A 16,482-nucleotide genomic window follows, 5' to 3' on the forward strand; every position below is an offset into this window, starting at 1 on the left:
ACAACTTTACCCAGAATGAGACTGGCAGTGGTATAAGTAGCCCACTGTGCCAGCACAGGAGGTATTCGACTGAGACGTCAGGCAGGATGGCTCTCGCTGTGACCATGATCCTCTCCACAGTGCTGCTGCTGGTTCCAGCGCTTCTGGTTCAAGCAGGTAAGACAGTTCTAGCAGGTGCCTCAGCATATATTCATCGGACTATGTACTGTATATGATAACAACCCTGTACAGCTCGTTAATCAAACCAGTAATCATCATTCTTTAGTATTATATACAATAATGTTTGTCTTGCTGCATTTTCTTTTGTACCCTCTGAGACAATTATGTTCTGCTGGCAAAAGTAACCATAGTGATAGTAATTATTTGGTTAAGAAAACACCCTTGCCTTAGTTCTGTCAGACGAGAAGTGAAACAGAGCGTCCGCCCTGTGCTGTATTAAGGTGATATGTGTTGACACAACACTTTTGAGGGAGCATTTTGATTTTTGGAACCAACTGGAGAGTGGACATTGGAATAATAGTAGATAATAACATGGGAATTCAATTTTCCCTCCATGAGTTTTCAACTTGTTGTTTTTCTATATATTTCATTATTCTGTTTAAGAATTTTTGTGGTGCCCATCAGTGAAAAATGCAGGACATAAACATGAGAAAATGCCAGTTTTAGCCCATGACATCCTGAAATAAAAAAACAGAGAAACATTGAAAGAGTAGGTAATTCCTGATAAAAACGTGAGAGGTTGAAAACGTACAGCTTTTTTGCAAGACACTAAGAGGAAGGACAGAAAAGATTTGTTTCGCTGCCAGAGGAGAATTGTTTTGCAAAAACAAAAGCAAAGTCTTTTTTTTGAAGTAGAATACACAGTCCCTAATGGACTCACCATGTTAGCAATTCAGGAATAACTCCTAGCATACTAACACTTAAAAAATGCTGAACAGCCCCTTTACAGATGTCAGAATTTAATATTTTGTGTAAATACATGTTAAATACATAACCTTCATGATTCACTAATACAACCTACTGTACTGTATATAAGGCATGTTTTAGTCAGTTTCTAGCATTTAAAGGCTGTGTGTCAGTAACAAAATAGAAACACTTGGCTTACAGATGACTCCCAATGTCCAGATCTATAAAATTCACAATCCTGAAGTGCCTGCATGAGTCCCCAGGAGTGAGAATAGAGTTGGAAAGACACTCAAGAAGAAAAGCACTTTCATAGTCAGCATCAAGACCCACCCCTTCAATGACTGAATGTCCTTACTTCCCAGAATCGAGTGAAGCAAGAAGCAAGTGGTCTCCGATTCAGTTGTCAGTGGAGAACGCCATCGAAAGTACCCCTCCACTGATCTTCAAAGGCTCTGTGCCCTACAGGGGAGTTCTCCTGGGGGCGATGTTGAGAATACAGCAAGAAAACTCAAATTTCAGGTCGGTAATAAGAAAAGAGGCAGTTCAGGAGTACAATCTAAAATTTAAAGAAACTCAAACCTACATTTACCATGACTTTGAAGCTTCTAAACCAAACTCTTCCATTCTGAAAGAGGCCAATTTCCTGCACTGTGAAGTTTCATGGCCTTGTCAAGCAGTATGAATTAACACCAGGAGCTGTCGCTGTGGGCTAATGGCCTGGGCTCAGCTACACAAGGCTGTGTCTGTTTCTGCAGGTATGAGACCAAGGATGACATCAACTATGGCCCCTACCTGCTACAGAGTAACATACGGATTCTGCTAGCAGACTCCATCAATACGAAACACTTCCATTCTGAATGAAGCCTAAACCGCACGTCATTTTTCCTACACTCTGAAGTTTCTTGGCTGTGTCAAGAAGTATGAATTAACACTCTTTCTCCAGCTGCCTGTGTAATTGCCAGAAGCTGTCGCTGTGGGCTAATGGCCTGGGCTCAGCTCACAAGGCTGTGTCTGTTTCTGCAGATTTGAGACCAGGGATGACATCAACTACGGCCCCTACCTGGTGAGTGTGAACGGAGTGGCTGGGAACGACACGGCCCACACGTACTGGCAGCTCCTGAGGTACCCCAACATGCCTCTGGACCGGGGTGAGTCACTGTGAGAATCCCATCACACCCCTGTGGGAGCTGTCAAAGAACCGGAAGAGACAGGCCTGCCACAGCGCTGCACGATCCCTGTCCTTACTGGAAGACAAGGGAGAGGAGCTCGGCTCAAGGGCTGTGGGAGTCTGGAACAAGCAACACAGCCATGTTGTTAAAGCCACTATCTTGGCTTCTTTCAAGAAATGGCTGCAGGAGATCTTTGGGTCAATGGTTTGCTAACTACTGGACAGGCTAGATGGACAAAACGACCCCCTGTTGTTTGTAACCTTTCTTCAGTTTTAATTACATTTAATTAAAAGTAATTACCTCACTCCTCCTTCCACTTTGTCTTCCGTTGGACAAACCCTGGCATGGTGAATATGCATCAATGCCAATACAGATACCAGCTAAAACACAGGACAGTTACTGTTACCCCCATTAACAGGTGATATAATTCAGCTTCATGACACTGGAAGAAACAATTAATTAATGTGAAGTGTTTGACACATAATCTAGGGAATTACATCTCCCCTTGTCCAAAGGACTTCATCCACAGCCCTAGGGAGAGTATGTTCACGTAGGTGTGTTACCATGGGCTGAGAAAGATTCTAACCACAAGAACCCAAGACCCACCAGTGAAATTACTGTAATCAAACGAAAATCAGCAATAAATGATCAGTAAATTAATCTGCAGGCATAGCATTCTGTGTCCTGGATGAGCCCAACACCCAGGAATGAGCAGTGTTTGCTTTCGATTATCAATGTCAAGTTGATTTTAGCCAGACAAACTGGTGCATAGATAGTTCTCATCACAGATGTGGAAAGTTAGGAAATTACCCTGCTTTGGTTTCCAGCAAAACAGATGACAACATTAGAATTTGCCTGTGACGTAGAGGAATGATGATGCAAGTCTCCTCACTGTGACAACAGCTATGAAATCCATGCCTTGTGATTTATGTCCAGTTGAGTTCCTGATTTAATTCATACTTCTCCCTGCATCTTGGCTCGCTAATCTCTGTGCTTCGATAACTTAATTAAGCACATCTGTTTGTTTACTCACCTTGTCTTTCCAGGAGTTGGGTGCTACATTCCAGGGGAAAACGAGCACATCATCCTGAGATTCACAACTTGGGATTAGAGGAGACCACTGGAATAAACTAACTGGGAGTCAGACTTTTCCCCTAAGTCTCTGCTGCAAGATCAGCTCGCTAGAGATGGAAGCATTTCCTGACAGGGTCTTCCAGGCTGTCCAGCTCTAGAATACAACTTTTATTATCCTGAATGATTTTATGAAACCACTGAAGGTGTCCCAATAAAGTCTAGAATGATTAAAACTCACTGCCATGTCTTGTCTTGGTTGAGATGAATTTCACTCTTCAACCTGAAACACAAGTGTGTTGTTGCTGGACTGAACTGGTCAAGCAGTTGTGCTAACAGGTGGACTGCTGCAGAAGTTAGATCTAATGTCCTAATGGCCAGTACACGCGTCATTAAACTTACTGTTATAGGTATATATTCATAGCAAGTGTAGCATGTGCTGCTTTTGCAATTTGCAGAGTTTTGGACTGTTTATGTTATGTACAGTAGACTGTTTTATTGAACTATTCATGTTCTGCCAGCTTTTCCATCCACCCAACCACCCATTTATGCCTGGTCTCGCAAAAAACATAAGATCAACCATCACTAGCTTTCCATTTGCAAAACAATACACGAATGCAAAACAGAATTATTTGTATTGCTGAACAGTAAACGCGTTTCTTGTAAATACCGAAAAGCAAAGCTTCAGCCTTTGCTTAAAATCCAAACACAAGTGTCTCCTTAGAAAAATTATATTCCTTTTCTTATAAAAAGGGACACACGTGTTCCTCTCAGGCTCATACACACCCATGCAGAGATCTTTTCTTTCTAGGCTTTGTGAATAAAGACACTACTGGGGCATCATGGGGAACAAGGCAGAACTACACCATGGATGGGATGCCAATCTGTTGGGAGGTACATGCACACCTGGACAGTTTAGAGAGGCCTGTTAAAACCAGTGAAAGCCTGCGCTGAAAGTGTTGCTATGGTGCTGCACATGTGCACACACCTTCCTTCCCTATACCCATTAAGCCAGCCAGCATGTCTTCAGAACACTGGAGGAAAGTGGGGTTACTTAATTATCCCCCCCAGAAGACGTTGATTGGTTTTTCAGTTTGGCAACAATATGTTTTCGTTACCTGCCATATTCATTCCTGGTCCTTGAAGGCCACAGTCCACTGAGGTAGTTTTTATACTGTATCTTCACGAGTATAAAAATGGTACAAGTGTTAATCAAGACAGTGGATTCCAATCAAGTCAATGAGAGGCCAAGCTGGAATGAAAACTGAAAGGCTCAGCAGTTGTACAAGACAGCTTTCCCACAGAAAACCTAGCCTTAGCTAGTTCACACAGCTATTTCCTTTTCTATCTAGATATAAATCCCTTCCAAACCCAGAGGAGCAGAGTCTAAAAGACATTTTCCTCAAGCACACATTTTTCCAGAAACAAGAATATAAAAATAAACTTGCACTTGCACAAAGGAACAAAAGCACCAATCTCTTCTGGCTGGTCAAATCCAAAAGATATCTTCAATATATCCAAATATGCAATGTATATTCCAGAGGATATCTTCAATCTTCAATTCAGAAGAAATCCAAAAGATATCTTCAAAAATTTTATGGATGGAACTTGGAAAGAAAGGACAAGAAAAAAGTTCACCTTACAAGGGTGGCTTTATTAACTTTTGTTCTGTTTCAGCTCAAAGGGTTGTACTGTTCCAATTCAAAAACAGAAACCCTTAAAAGCCCAAAGAAATGTTTATGATATTTTATGACATAAAATCTCTTGACACAGACAAGGAAGAATTAGAATAATAGGACCTTTGAATGGATGTAAGAAGAGCTGGAGAATCCCAATTGAGGTCAAACAGAACAGAAATATTAGACCTAAAGCAGTTTATGCCTTGAAAAAACAGGGAAATGACCTAAATATGAAAAACAAAACATTGTTCAGAACAGCAGTAGTCAGTGATCTCACATTTTAAGGTCCAAGGATTCCAGTAACCTTGAAGAAAGGAAAGGACATGGGTCAGATTAGCAAGTTATACTGTAGCCATAAAGGTGCAAATGGCAGAAGTATCTCAGGGGAATGGAGACATCCGTCATCCGTTCAACTGTCATCAGTGAGCCATTTATCCCTGTGAGGGTCAAAGCAAGAGCTTATTCCAGAAGCACAGGCAGGACTTTGAGCAAATGGCTGCTGTCATCCCTGCTCTGGACTTCAGTCTACTTCGGACCTCTGCAACCCTGAGACCAAAGGCAATGTATTGGCTTAAGTGCTGGTGGTTTTTCCCATATCGTAAACCACTGAGGGCACCATCACACTGAAAGGAATATATTCCCCCATGCACTGCTGGCATAGCCTGGATTTGAACCATCCACCTCCCCTCTGCCATGCCGGAGTGCATCCTAGATTTTAAAGGGCGTGCCAGGAGATGGCACACCAAGTCAATGAGATTAATAACCAGGCTCCTCAGGCGACCACCGGATAACCTGAACAATCCAGATCGAGGAAATGCATCCTGCAGCCCTGGGCCCAAAAGATGAAATAGCATCCAGACAGGGAAGCTTCTGAGAACAGGCTGGGAAAGATTAAATGGTCCAAGAACAAATATTACACTTTGGAAACTAAAACGACATTCTAAAGAAGGAGGAGGGAGATTTGAGACTATCAGAGCAAAAACAAAATAGCTTTCTTTGACCAGCTAAATCTGCACTGAAAGCTCAGCCCTACCCCATTCCTCCTCCCCTAGACCTGTGACAGTAGAGGAAGTATAAGTAGCCCAGTGAGCCACCACAGGAGGCATTCGATTGAGACGTCAAGCAGGATGGCTCTCGCTGTGACCATGATCCTCTCCACAGTGCTGCTGCTGGTTCCAGCGCTCCTGGTTCAGCCAGGTAAGACATCCCAGATAGCAGCCCCTGCCAAGCAGGTGCTTTAGCGTATACTATATTAATCAGACTATGGATATGATAACTACTGTACCCTGTACAGCTCTTTAATCAAACCAGTAATCATCATTCGGTTGTAATTACTGCATACATAATCTTGATTTCACACTGCATTTTCTTTTGTGCCCTCTGATAAAATTTGGTTCTGCTGCCAGAACTGCTGTGAAAAAAATCTTAAGTATCAGTATCAACAGCTTTTTATATGAGCAGTTCTGTGGAACCGCCTTATGAAGGGGTGTGGACTGTTACACTCATTCATTTTCTTACTCTCTTGTTTTTCTATCTGACTATTTCCTTATCCAATTTAAGAATGCCTTTGTTTTTTGTCCATCAATGGAGTGCAGGTTGCAACACTAAAAAGGTCTTCAGATGAAAACATTCCTGAATGCCATTATTAATCACAATTTTCTGAAGTAAAACGCAAGGAAACATTGCAACAATTACAGATAAAAAGAAACTTGAGGATGTTTGCTGAATATGTGCAGCTTTTTAAAAAAAAACCCCACAAACTAAGGCTTATTGTGCTGCCACAGGTGCACCGTGCAGGAAGAAGAAACAAAAGTCTAAAATACTTATAAAGTATTAACAATTGCCTTACCGATGATTTCTAACATCTACATCTAAAAATAAATCACAAACCTGGAGTGCCTGCAAGAGTCCCCAGGAGTGAGAGTAGTGACTGATTGTCCTTTTTCCCACAGAATCTAGCGGGTGGTCGCCAATCCTGTTGTCAGTGCGGAACGCTATAGACCAGAAAGCTCCACTGAGCTTCAGAGGATCTGTGCCCTACAGGGGCTCTCTTCTTGGGGCGATGTGGAGAATACAACAAGCCAACTCTAATTTCAGGTCAGGACACCATATCGGTGCAGAGTTACTGTAAGACAGCAGTTAAAAGATTTCTTAACAATAATATAGTCCAGTATCTCAAATGCAATATAGCAGAAACAGTTCCCCTGCAGAATTAGTAAATAATGGCCAGTCTTTGGTCACGTTGCCCATTTTAGACGAGTACTGTACTATGAAGTGTAAAGGACAGTGTAGAGTACTAAGAAAGTCTCTGGACTCATATTGGTGGGTTGTGGGTTCAAGTCCCTGTTGGAAACCATCATCAATATCTGCCTCTATGAACTCAGAAAACTTAGGTCTTATGATAACTTGTTGTTTCTCCAGGGTGGAATAATGTGCTCCCAGATTGCTTGTCCTAGAAACCAGGAAGAGCCTGAAAAATAAAAATGGTGACAAATGAGCGATAAATTACCTACTGATTATGAAGTGAGAATTTAAGTCACATTTAGCACATAAGGTAAATGAGAAACACAATATCAATATTAGTATTATATTCCATCCTGGAGTGTGTGATTCCAAACTAGGCAGTGATAATTATATCAGTCAGCTGCTGTACCTTTGGATACAGTAGTTTAGATGCATTGCTCCAGTACACCCTGCTGTAGAAATGGGTTTTGGTCTCAGAAACGGACCCTCTTTTTTTAGAAAAACCTCCATGATAAAAAAGAGGCAGTTTTGGAGTACAATTTAAATTTTACAGAACTGCAAACCTACATTTACCATGACTTTGAAGCTTCTATACTGTAGAAACCAAGAGATTCGAGCCTGAAGTGTCCGTTCGTCAAGCCAAGCTTTATTGTATGCATACAAGGAACCACAAGAAGAACCATAGTAGCTATAGCAGTTATAGTAGCTCAAAGGGGATCTGGCTCTAGACAGCGTATATATACACTTTTCTCTACACCCTCCTCCTCCTGTCTTTGAGGTAGCTTTCTCAAGAAACTCCAGGACTCAGAAAGCACTTAAAACATTCCTTTCTTATCAGGGAGTTTAGTAGAAACATTCCGTCCCCATCAGGAGGTTAGAACAGAAGACAGGAGTTTAGTACAGCGTGGGAAAAGCACCTGTGCTAAAGCAAGTGTGAAGGTTAGAGTTTAGCATGTGAATTCAGCAGGAGTTCACTGCAGCAACCACTATATGGGTACAGAGTAACATACGGATTCTGCTAGCAGACTCCATCAATACGAAACACTTCCATTCTGAATGAAGCCTAAACCGCACGTCATTTTTCCTACACTCTGAAGTTTCGTGGCTGTGTCAAGAAGTATGAATTAACACTCTTTCTCCAGCTGCCTGTGTAATTGCCAGAAGCTGTCGCTGTGGGCTAATGGCCTGGGCTCAGCTCACAAGGCTGTGTCTGTTTCTGCAGCTTTGAGACCAGGGATGACATCAACTACGGCCCCTACCTGGTGAGTGTGAACGGAGTGGCTGGGAACGACACGGCCCACACGTACTGGCAGCTGCTGAGGTACCCCAAGACGCCTCTGGACAGGGGTGAGTCACTGTGAGAATCCCATCACACCCCTGCGGGAGCTGTCAAAGAACTGGGAGAGACAGGCCTGCCACAGCGCTGCACGATCCCTGTCCTGACTGGAAGACAAGGGAGAGGAGCTCAGCTCAAGGGCTGTGGGAGTCTGGAACAAGCAACCCAGCCATGTTGTTAAAGCCATAAATGTGTGGTAATAAATAAATCTGTACCCACAGTATTCTGGGTCCTGGATAAGAGCAAAGACGTTTTGTGCACTGGTCATTCTCCACCCAAGAATCAGAAATGTTCGCTCTGAATGATCAATGTCAAGTTGATTTCAGTCAGGCAAACTGGTGCACAGATCGTTCTCATCACAGATGTTGCAAGTTTGGAAATTAATCTGTTTTGGTTTCCAGCAAAACGATTACAAACACTAGAATATGACTGTGATGTACAGGAAAGATGATGCAAGTCTCTAACTGCAACAGCTACTGTATGAAATCCACGCCTTGCGAATTCTGTCCAGCTGAGTTCCTGTTTTAATTCATACTTCTCCCTGCACCTAGGCTCGCTTGTCTCTGTACTTTGATATAACTTAATTAAGCACATCTGTCTGTTCACTCACTTTGTCTTCCCAGGAGTTGGGTGCTACATTCCAAAGCCAAACGAGCACATCATCCTGAACTTCACAACCTGGGACAATCTAAAACGACACTAAACTAATTGGGAGGCTGAATGTTCCCTACGTTCCTACTGTGAAACTGACTCAAGTCAGACAGAAGAATTTCCTCACAAGGTCTTCCCAGCTGTCCTGCTCTAGTAATAAATCTCTGACTATTCTTTACAATTTTGCTCAAAATCTGAACATGTCTAGAAATCCAAATAAACTCTGGTGTGATTAAAACTCACTCCCTTGTCTTATCTTGCTTTCTGAGATGAATTTATTTCTGAAACCTGACGACCAAGTGGGGTACTGCTGGACTGAGATAGATATTCAATCAATGCATGTGTTACTGGTAAACAGATATAACAAATATGTGTGGGAAGAGCAGCAAATCTTGCTTTAGCAGTTCTCAGGTTACCTTATACAGATTTACCTTTTTACACCTGTAGTTTTACTGAACTATTCATACTCTTCTACTACAGTACATCATCCATCCACCCCACTACCCCTCTTGGCTGGACTACCCCCAAAATAAGATTGTCATTTCAATAGTTTGCCATTTGCCAAAGAAATACATGAATGCAAAATAGAATTAAGGCAGGGCTACACCATGGTTGGGATGCCAATCTGTTGCAGGGTACATGTACGCTTGGGTAGTTTAGAGACACCTTGTCAAACTTGTAATTGGCCATCATTATACTCAGCCTTACTCAAAATGAGCACCATACTGTACATCCATCTGTTGTCAGGAAGTCACTTATCCTGATGAGTCACAGCAAGCTAGAGACTATCCCAGAAACACAGGGCTGATCTTAGCCTTGGATAGAATGACAGTCCACAAAAATCCTACTGCAACCCCAGATGCTAAAGTCAACCTATTAGCTGTAGTACTGGTATGATTTCCCATACTGTAAACCACTGAGGGCACCAGCACAATAAAAGGAGAGTGCACTGCAGTCATAGTCTTGTTCTGAACCACCAACCTCACATCTGGAGAGCAGGTCTTATATCGGTTTAGCAGTTGCTCTACGTGATGCACCAAGTTGCAGATCACAGATAACCAGACCAATCCAGATCTAGGAAATGACAAGAGTATGAACACACCATTCGCTCAAAAAGGCTGCCGAGAACAAGCTGGGAAAACACAAAAAACAAGACAGCCCAAGAAGAAAGGTTAGGTTATCAAAACTAAAAAAACATTCCAAAGAAGGAGGAGGGAGATTGGAGAGCAAGAACAAAATGTCCAGCACAATCAATCCTTTCTGACCAGTTTGACCCATACTAAAAGCTCGGTCACTCTGTACTCACACCCTCTTCCTCCTCCCCCAGACCTGTGACAGTAGAGGAGGTATAAGTAGCCCAGTGAGCCACCACAGGAGGTATTCGACTGAGACATCAAGCAGGATGGCTCTCGCTGTGACCATGATCCTCTCCACAGTGCTGCTGCTGGTTCCAGCGCTCCTGGTTCAGCCAGGTAAGACATCCCAGATACCAGCTCCTGCCAAGCAAGTGCTTTAGCGTATAGTATATTAATCAGAGTATGGATATGATAACTACTGTACAGCTCTTTAATCAAACCAGTAATCATCATTCGGTTGTAATTACTGCATACATAATCTTGATTTCACGCTGCATTTTCTTTTGTGCCCTCTGATAAAATTTGGTTCTGCTGCCAGATTATACCACCTAAATATAATTATTTGGTTAAGAAAACATTGTTACCTACGTTTTCTCAGAGAAGACAAAAATGAAACAGGGTGGTGTTGCAAACGTATTTACTTAGTTATTTTCATCGATATTATTCTTTGTGGCCCTACCTTGTGCCCGTTTCTTGCTGGGATGGGCTCTGGCTCCCCTGCATCCCTGAATTGCAAGAAGTGGTTAGAAAATGGGTGGATGGATATTCTTTGTGGCAGGCTGGTCTTTGAGGGGACTCATATGACAGCTGTTTGTAAATACACACAGTGTAATTCTTTCATTATTTGTGGTTGCTCTTTCCACATTCTCACATGAGGGTTAATTACTTGGGATATTAGGTACATAATGGGCTTCACAGTTTTAGCTGGGGGCTGGGTGCTTGAGAGCTGTCTGGGGTGTCTCTTCTGGGGTGTTCTATGAAGACCTGTAGTATCTGTGAAATAAATCTTAATACTAATCTATACAGTATCAGTATTAAGAGCTTTTTATATGATCAGTTCTGCGAAACCGCCTTATTAAAGGATTCAATCTGTTACACTCTTATTTTCTTACTCTCTTGTTTTTCTATCTGACTATTTCCTTATCCAATTTAAGAATGCCTTTGTTTTGTCCATCAATGGAGTGCAGGTTGCAACACTAAAAAGGTCTTCAGATGAAAAAATCCACGAATGCCAGTATTAATCCCCATTTTCTGAAGTAAAACGCAGGGAAACATTGCAACAATTACAGATAAAAAAAACTTGAGGCTGTTTGCTGAGTATGTGCAGCTTTTAAAAAAAAACCCACAAACTAACAGGCTTATTTTGCTGCCACAGGTGCATCGTGCAGGAAGAAGAAACAAAAGTCGATGAAAAGGGGTGTAATCCTTTGCTGCAGAAAACAGTGCACAGTCCCTACTGGACTCACCTGTAAGACATGTGTTAGCAATTCAGGAAAGGCAAATTAACAGTGACTAACTAACCAGCACATGATGAATGATCTCTGTATACAACTTAATTACTGTTCTTACTTTTTCTCATAAATAATAAATGCCTAATACAGAATATAATCTTCATGTTTCACTAATACAGCCTGTAAAAGGCATGTTTTAATCGGTGTCTAGCACTCAAAAGCTGTGTGTCAGAAAGAAAGTATTAACAATTGCCTTACAGATGATTTCTAACATCTAAATCTAAAAATAAATCACAAACCTGGAGTGCCTGCAAGAGTCCACAGGAGCGAGAGTAGTGACTGATTGTCCTTTTTCCCCACAGAATCTAGCGGGTGGTCACCAATCCTGTTGTCGGTGCGGAACGCTATAGACCAGAAAGCTCCACAGCGCTTCAGAGGATCTGTGCCCTACAGGGGCTCTCTTCTTGGGGCGATGTGGAGAATACAACAAGCCCACTCTAATTTCAGGTCAGGACACCACATCGGTACAGAGTTACAGACAGCAGTTAAAAGATTTCTTAACAATAATATAGTCCAGTATCTCAAATGCAATATACTGTAGCAGAAACATTCCCCTGCAGAATTAGTAAATAATGGCCAGCCTTTGGTCATGTTGCCCATTTTAGACGACTGAGACTATGAAGTGTAAAGGACAGTGTAGAGTACTAAGAAAGTCTCTGGACTCATATTGGTGGGTTGTGGGTTCAAGTCCCTGTTGGAAACCATCATTGATATCTGCCTCTATGAACTCAGAAAACTTAGGTCTTATGATAACCTGTTGTTTCTCCAGGGGGGAATAATGTGCTCCCGGATTGCTTGTCCTAGAAACCAGGAAAAGCCTGAAAAATAAAAATGGTGACAAATGAGCGACTGTGCATGGCTGGAATAAATTACCTACTGATTATGAAGTGAGAATTTTAGTCACATTAAGCACATAAGCTAAATGAGAAAAAATATCAATATTAGTATTATACTGTATACCATCCTGGACCGTGTGATTCCAAACTAGGCAGTGATAATTATTTCAGTCAGCTGCTGTACCTTTGGATACAGTAGTTTAGTTGCATTGTTCCAGTAGACCCTGCTGTAGAAATGGGTTTTGGCCTCAGCAATGGACCCTCTTTTTTAGAAAAACCTCCATGATAAAAAAAAGGCAGTTTTGGAGAACAATTTTAATTTTACAGAACTGCAAACCTACATCTACCATAACTTTAAAACTTCTATGCGAAACACTTCCATTCTGAATGAAGCCTAAACCGCACGTCATTTTTCCTACACTCTGAAGTTTCTTGGCTGTGTCAAGAAGTATGAATTAACACTCTTTCTCCAGCTGGCTGTGTAATTGCCAGGAGCTGTCGCTGTGGGCTAATGGCCTGGGCTCAGCTCACAAGGCTGTGTCTGTTTCTGCAGGTATGAGACCATCGATGACATCAACTACGGCCCCTACCTGGTGAGTGTGAACGGAGTGGCTGGGAACGACACGGCCCACACGTACTGGCAGCTGCTGACGTACCCCAACATGCCTCTGGACAGGGGTGAGTCACTGTGAGAATCCCATCACACCCCTGTGGGAGCTGTCAAAGAACCGGGAGAGACAGGCCTGCCACAGCGCTGCACGATCCCTGTCCTTACTGGAAGACAAGGGAGAGGAGCTCAGCTCAAGGCTGTGGGAGTCTGGAACAAATAACCCAGCCATGTTGTTAAAGCCATAAATGTGTGGTAATAAATAAATCTGTAGCCACAGTATTCTGGGTCCTGGATAAGGGCAAAGACGTTTTGTGCACTGGTCATTCTCCACCCAAGAATCAGAAATGTTCGCTCTGAATGATCGATGTCAAGTTGATTTCAGTCAGGCAAACTGGTGCACAGATCGTTCTCATCACAAATGTTGCAAGTTTGGAAATTAATCTGTTTTGGTTTCCAGCAAAACAATGACAAACTTAGAATGTGACTGTGATGTAGAGGGAAGATGATGCAAGTCTCCATCTGCAACAGCTACTGTATGAAATCCATGCCTTGCAAGTTCCTGTTTTAATTCATGCTTATCCCTGCACCAGGGCTAGCTTGTCTCTGTGCTTCGATATAACTTAATTAAGCACATCTGTTTGTTTACTCACCTTGTCTTTCCAGGAGTTGGGTGCTACATTCCAGAGGAAAACGAGCACATCATCCTGAACTTCACAACCTGGGACAATCCAGAAGTACACTAAACTAATTGGGAGGCTGAATGTTCACTACGTTCCTACTGTGAAACGGACTCAAGTCAGACAGAAGAATTTCCTCACAAGGTCTTCCCAGCTGTCCTGCTCTAGTAATAAATCTCTGACTATTCTTCACAATTTTGCTCAAAATCTGAACATGTCTAGAAATCCAAATAAACTCTGGTGTGATTAAAACTCACTCCCTTGTCTTATCTTGCTTTCTGAGATGAATTTATTTCTGAAACCTGACGACCAAGTGGGGTACTGCTGGACTGAGATAGATATTCAATCAATGCATGTGTTACTGGTAAACAGATATAACAAATATGTGTGGGAAGAGCAGCAAATCTTGCTTTAGCAGTTCTCAGGTTACCTTATACAGATTTACCTTTTTACACCTGTAGTTTTACTGAACTATTCATACTCTTCTACTACAGTACATCATCCATCCACCCCACTACCCCTCTTGGCTGGACTACCCCCAAAATAAGATTGTCATTTCAATAGTTTGCCATTTGCCAAAGAAATACATGAATGCAAAATAGAATTAAGGCAGGGCTACACCATGGTTGGAATGCCAATCTGTTGCAGGGTACATGTACGCTTGGGTAGTTTAGAGACACCTTGTCAAACTTGTAATTGGCCATCATTATACTCAGCCTTACTCAAAATGAGCACCATACTGTACATACATCTGTTGTCAGGAAGTCACTTATCCTGATGAGTCACAGCAAGCTAGAGACTATCCCAGAAACACAGGGCTGATCTTAGCCTTGGATAGAATGACAGTCCACAAAAATCCTACTGCAACCCTAGAGGCCAAAGTCAATCTCTTAGCTGTAGTACTGGTGTGATTTCCCATATTGCAAACCACTGAGGGCACCAGCACAATAAAAGGAGAATGCACTGCAGTCATAGTCATGTTCTGAACCACCAACCTCACATCTGGAGAGCAAATCTTATATCAGTTTAGCAGTTCCTCTAGATGGTGCACCAAGTCCCTGAGATCAAAAACCAGGCACCTCAGGCAAGTAACAGATAACCAGACCAATCCAGATCTAGGAAATGACAAGAGTATGAACACGCCATTCGCTCAAAAAGGCTGCCGAGAACAAGCTGGGAAAACACGAAAAACAAGACAGCCCAAGAAGAAAGGTTAGGCTATCAAAACTAAAATAACATTCCAAAGGAGGAGAGAGATGGGAGAGCAAGAACAAAATGTCCAACACAATCCTTTCTGATGAATTAGACCCATACTGAAAGCTCGGTCCCTCTTTACTTACACCCTCTTCCTCCTCCCCCAGACCTGTAACAGGAGAGGAGGTATAAGTAGCCCAGTGTGCCACCACAGGAGCCATTCGATTGAGACGTCAGGCAGGATGGCTCTCCCTGTGACCATGATGCTCTCCACAGTGCTCCTGGTTCAAGCAGGGAAGAGACAACCTGCACCTCGGCATGGGATCCTGGCTCCTATCAGAAGGGCTTAACAACACGTGTTAGTCAGGCTACACAAGCGAACAGGTCAGCTCAATCAGGGTGATTCATTGTTTAATATCATTTCTATTTTCCAAGAGGACATGGGTGATGCTTTGGGTTTGTTGATCAGGCTGGGAGACGCACAATTTTGCAAGTTTCTTTTTTTCTCAATGTGATCCCAAACTGAAACCTCAGGAGCCTCGCACATCATCCAACCTTTTTTATGGTCTGCCCTGGCAGCACCACTACTATGTTTAAGCTGTCATACCGCAGCGATTTCAACAACAGCTTCACTGGGCAGTTCCAGGTCAGCATCCCAAAGGGTTCCATTCTGTTTGGGGCCATGAGGAAGATACACTAGCTCAATCAAGACAAGTTCAGGTCAGAGGGATTTTGTGCTCTTCATGTACTTGTGATCTGCTCAGAACTTACACACCCATCTTCTGCAGCTTTTATACAGCTTCATTGACTTCTGTAGATTTGCACCAAGAGCTTTGCTAATGCATATCTTTACCATTAGTTTGCCTCAACCTTTTCAGGTCAGAATAAACTGTACTTTTCTACTCTACTATTCCTCTATTTTTCCAAGTGACTTTTTACCTATACTTAACTAAGGAATGAAATCAATCGAATCAATAACTCAGAGATTGTAGATTGGGCCGAGCATCAATCTACAAAGTACAGTACCAACTTTGAGAGGTATTGGAAATGTGACCTATAAGTTCCAATATTCTTGCAATTAATGCCTTTCAGTAAAATTATTTGTTCTAGTTGTAGAAAACGGTTTTAAGACATACAGTACATCTTTCAGGAGGAAGAGAATCCTAATTTCCAGTCTAAAACCTTTAGCTACCAGACATCTGCAGCAGTGATAAGTTATTCATAAACCATCATACGGCATGAATTCAAAACTTCTTACACAGTTAAAAGTCACAAGCCTAAACTCTTTTTGTGTACTGTTTTGAAATTAAACAAACATGCGTCTTACTGCCTAACCCATCATGCCGTTACTGTGAGATGAAAACAGTTCTCAAGCATTCAGTCCAGAAACGAGGAAGCAAAAACTAGAGGAAACACTGGGCTATTTTGGTTTTTCTCAGAATTGCATTAATGTCTGCTACAT

At 42.3% G+C, this 16,482-nt stretch overlaps 3 protein-coding genes across 3 annotated transcripts; all 3 read left to right on the forward strand.

Moving 5' to 3' along the window:
- LOC107075633 (transcobalamin-2-like) lies at positions 1 to 3,386 on the forward strand. Its single transcript, XM_015337416.2, has 4 exons — positions 1 to 156; positions 1,269 to 1,425; positions 1,930 to 2,054; positions 3,122 to 3,386. Exons 1-4 carry the CDS (start codon positions 87 to 89, stop codon positions 3,184 to 3,186), a joined length of 417 nt encoding a protein of 138 aa, XP_015192902.1. The 5' UTR covers positions 1 to 86; the 3' UTR covers positions 3,187 to 3,386.
- A 2,526-nt stretch (positions 3,387 to 5,912) lies between these two features.
- LOC107075603 (cobalamin binding intrinsic factor-like) lies at positions 5,913 to 9,298 on the forward strand. The gene is made up of 4 exons (XM_015337338.2): positions 5,913 to 6,022; positions 6,778 to 6,922; positions 8,292 to 8,416; positions 9,029 to 9,298. The coding sequence occupies exons 1-4, from the start codon at positions 5,953 to 5,955 to the stop codon at positions 9,106 to 9,108; spliced, it is 420 nt and encodes a 139-aa protein (XP_015192824.1). The 5' UTR covers positions 5,913 to 5,952; the 3' UTR covers positions 9,109 to 9,298.
- Positions 9,299 to 10,418: 1,120 nt separating this feature from the next.
- LOC138224760 (cobalamin binding intrinsic factor-like) lies at positions 10,419 to 14,082 on the forward strand. The gene is made up of 4 exons (XM_069182801.1): positions 10,419 to 10,528; positions 12,006 to 12,150; positions 13,093 to 13,217; positions 13,813 to 14,082. Exons 1-4 carry the CDS (start codon positions 10,459 to 10,461, stop codon positions 13,890 to 13,892), a joined length of 420 nt encoding a protein of 139 aa, XP_069038902.1. The 5' UTR covers positions 10,419 to 10,458; the 3' UTR covers positions 13,893 to 14,082.
- Positions 14,083 to 16,482: the final 2,400 nt, after the last annotated feature.

The sequence above is a fragment of the Lepisosteus oculatus genome, chromosome 23 (genome assembly GCF_040954835.1).
Source record: "Lepisosteus oculatus isolate fLepOcu1 chromosome 23, fLepOcu1.hap2, whole genome shotgun sequence".
Taxonomy (NCBI): Eukaryota; Metazoa; Chordata; class Actinopteri; order Semionotiformes; family Lepisosteidae; genus Lepisosteus; species Lepisosteus oculatus.

Excerpts from the sequence above, each read along its gene's own strand:
- LOC107075603 (XM_015337338.2), top strand. The coding sequence starts at position 5,953 with ATGGCTCTCGCTGTGACCATGATCCTCTCCACAGTGCTGCTGCTGGTT. Across the intron at positions 6,023-6,777 it reads AGCGCTCCTGGTTCAGCCAG|AATCTAGCGGGTGGTCGCCA; the intron begins GTAAGACATCCC and ends TTTTTCCCACAG. Across the intron at positions 8,417-9,028 it reads CAAGACGCCTCTGGACAGGG|GAGTTGGGTGCTACATTCCA; the intron begins GTGAGTCACTGT and ends TTGTCTTCCCAG.
- LOC138224760 (XM_069182801.1), top strand. The coding sequence starts at position 10,459 with ATGGCTCTCGCTGTGACCATGATCCTCTCCACAGTGCTGCTGCTGGTT. Across the intron at positions 10,529-12,005 it reads AGCGCTCCTGGTTCAGCCAG|AATCTAGCGGGTGGTCACCA; the intron begins GTAAGACATCCC and ends TTTTCCCCACAG. Across the intron at positions 12,151-13,092 it reads CAAGCCCACTCTAATTTCAG|GTATGAGACCATCGATGACA; the intron begins GTCAGGACACCA and ends CTGTTTCTGCAG.
- LOC107075633 (XM_015337416.2), top strand. The coding sequence starts at position 87 with ATGGCTCTCGCTGTGACCATGATCCTCTCCACAGTGCTGCTGCTGGTT. Across the intron at positions 157-1,268 it reads AGCGCTTCTGGTTCAAGCAG|AATCGAGTGAAGCAAGAAGC; the intron begins GTAAGACAGTTC and ends CTTACTTCCCAG. Across the intron at positions 2,055-3,121 it reads CAACATGCCTCTGGACCGGG|GAGTTGGGTGCTACATTCCA; the intron begins GTGAGTCACTGT and ends TTGTCTTTCCAG.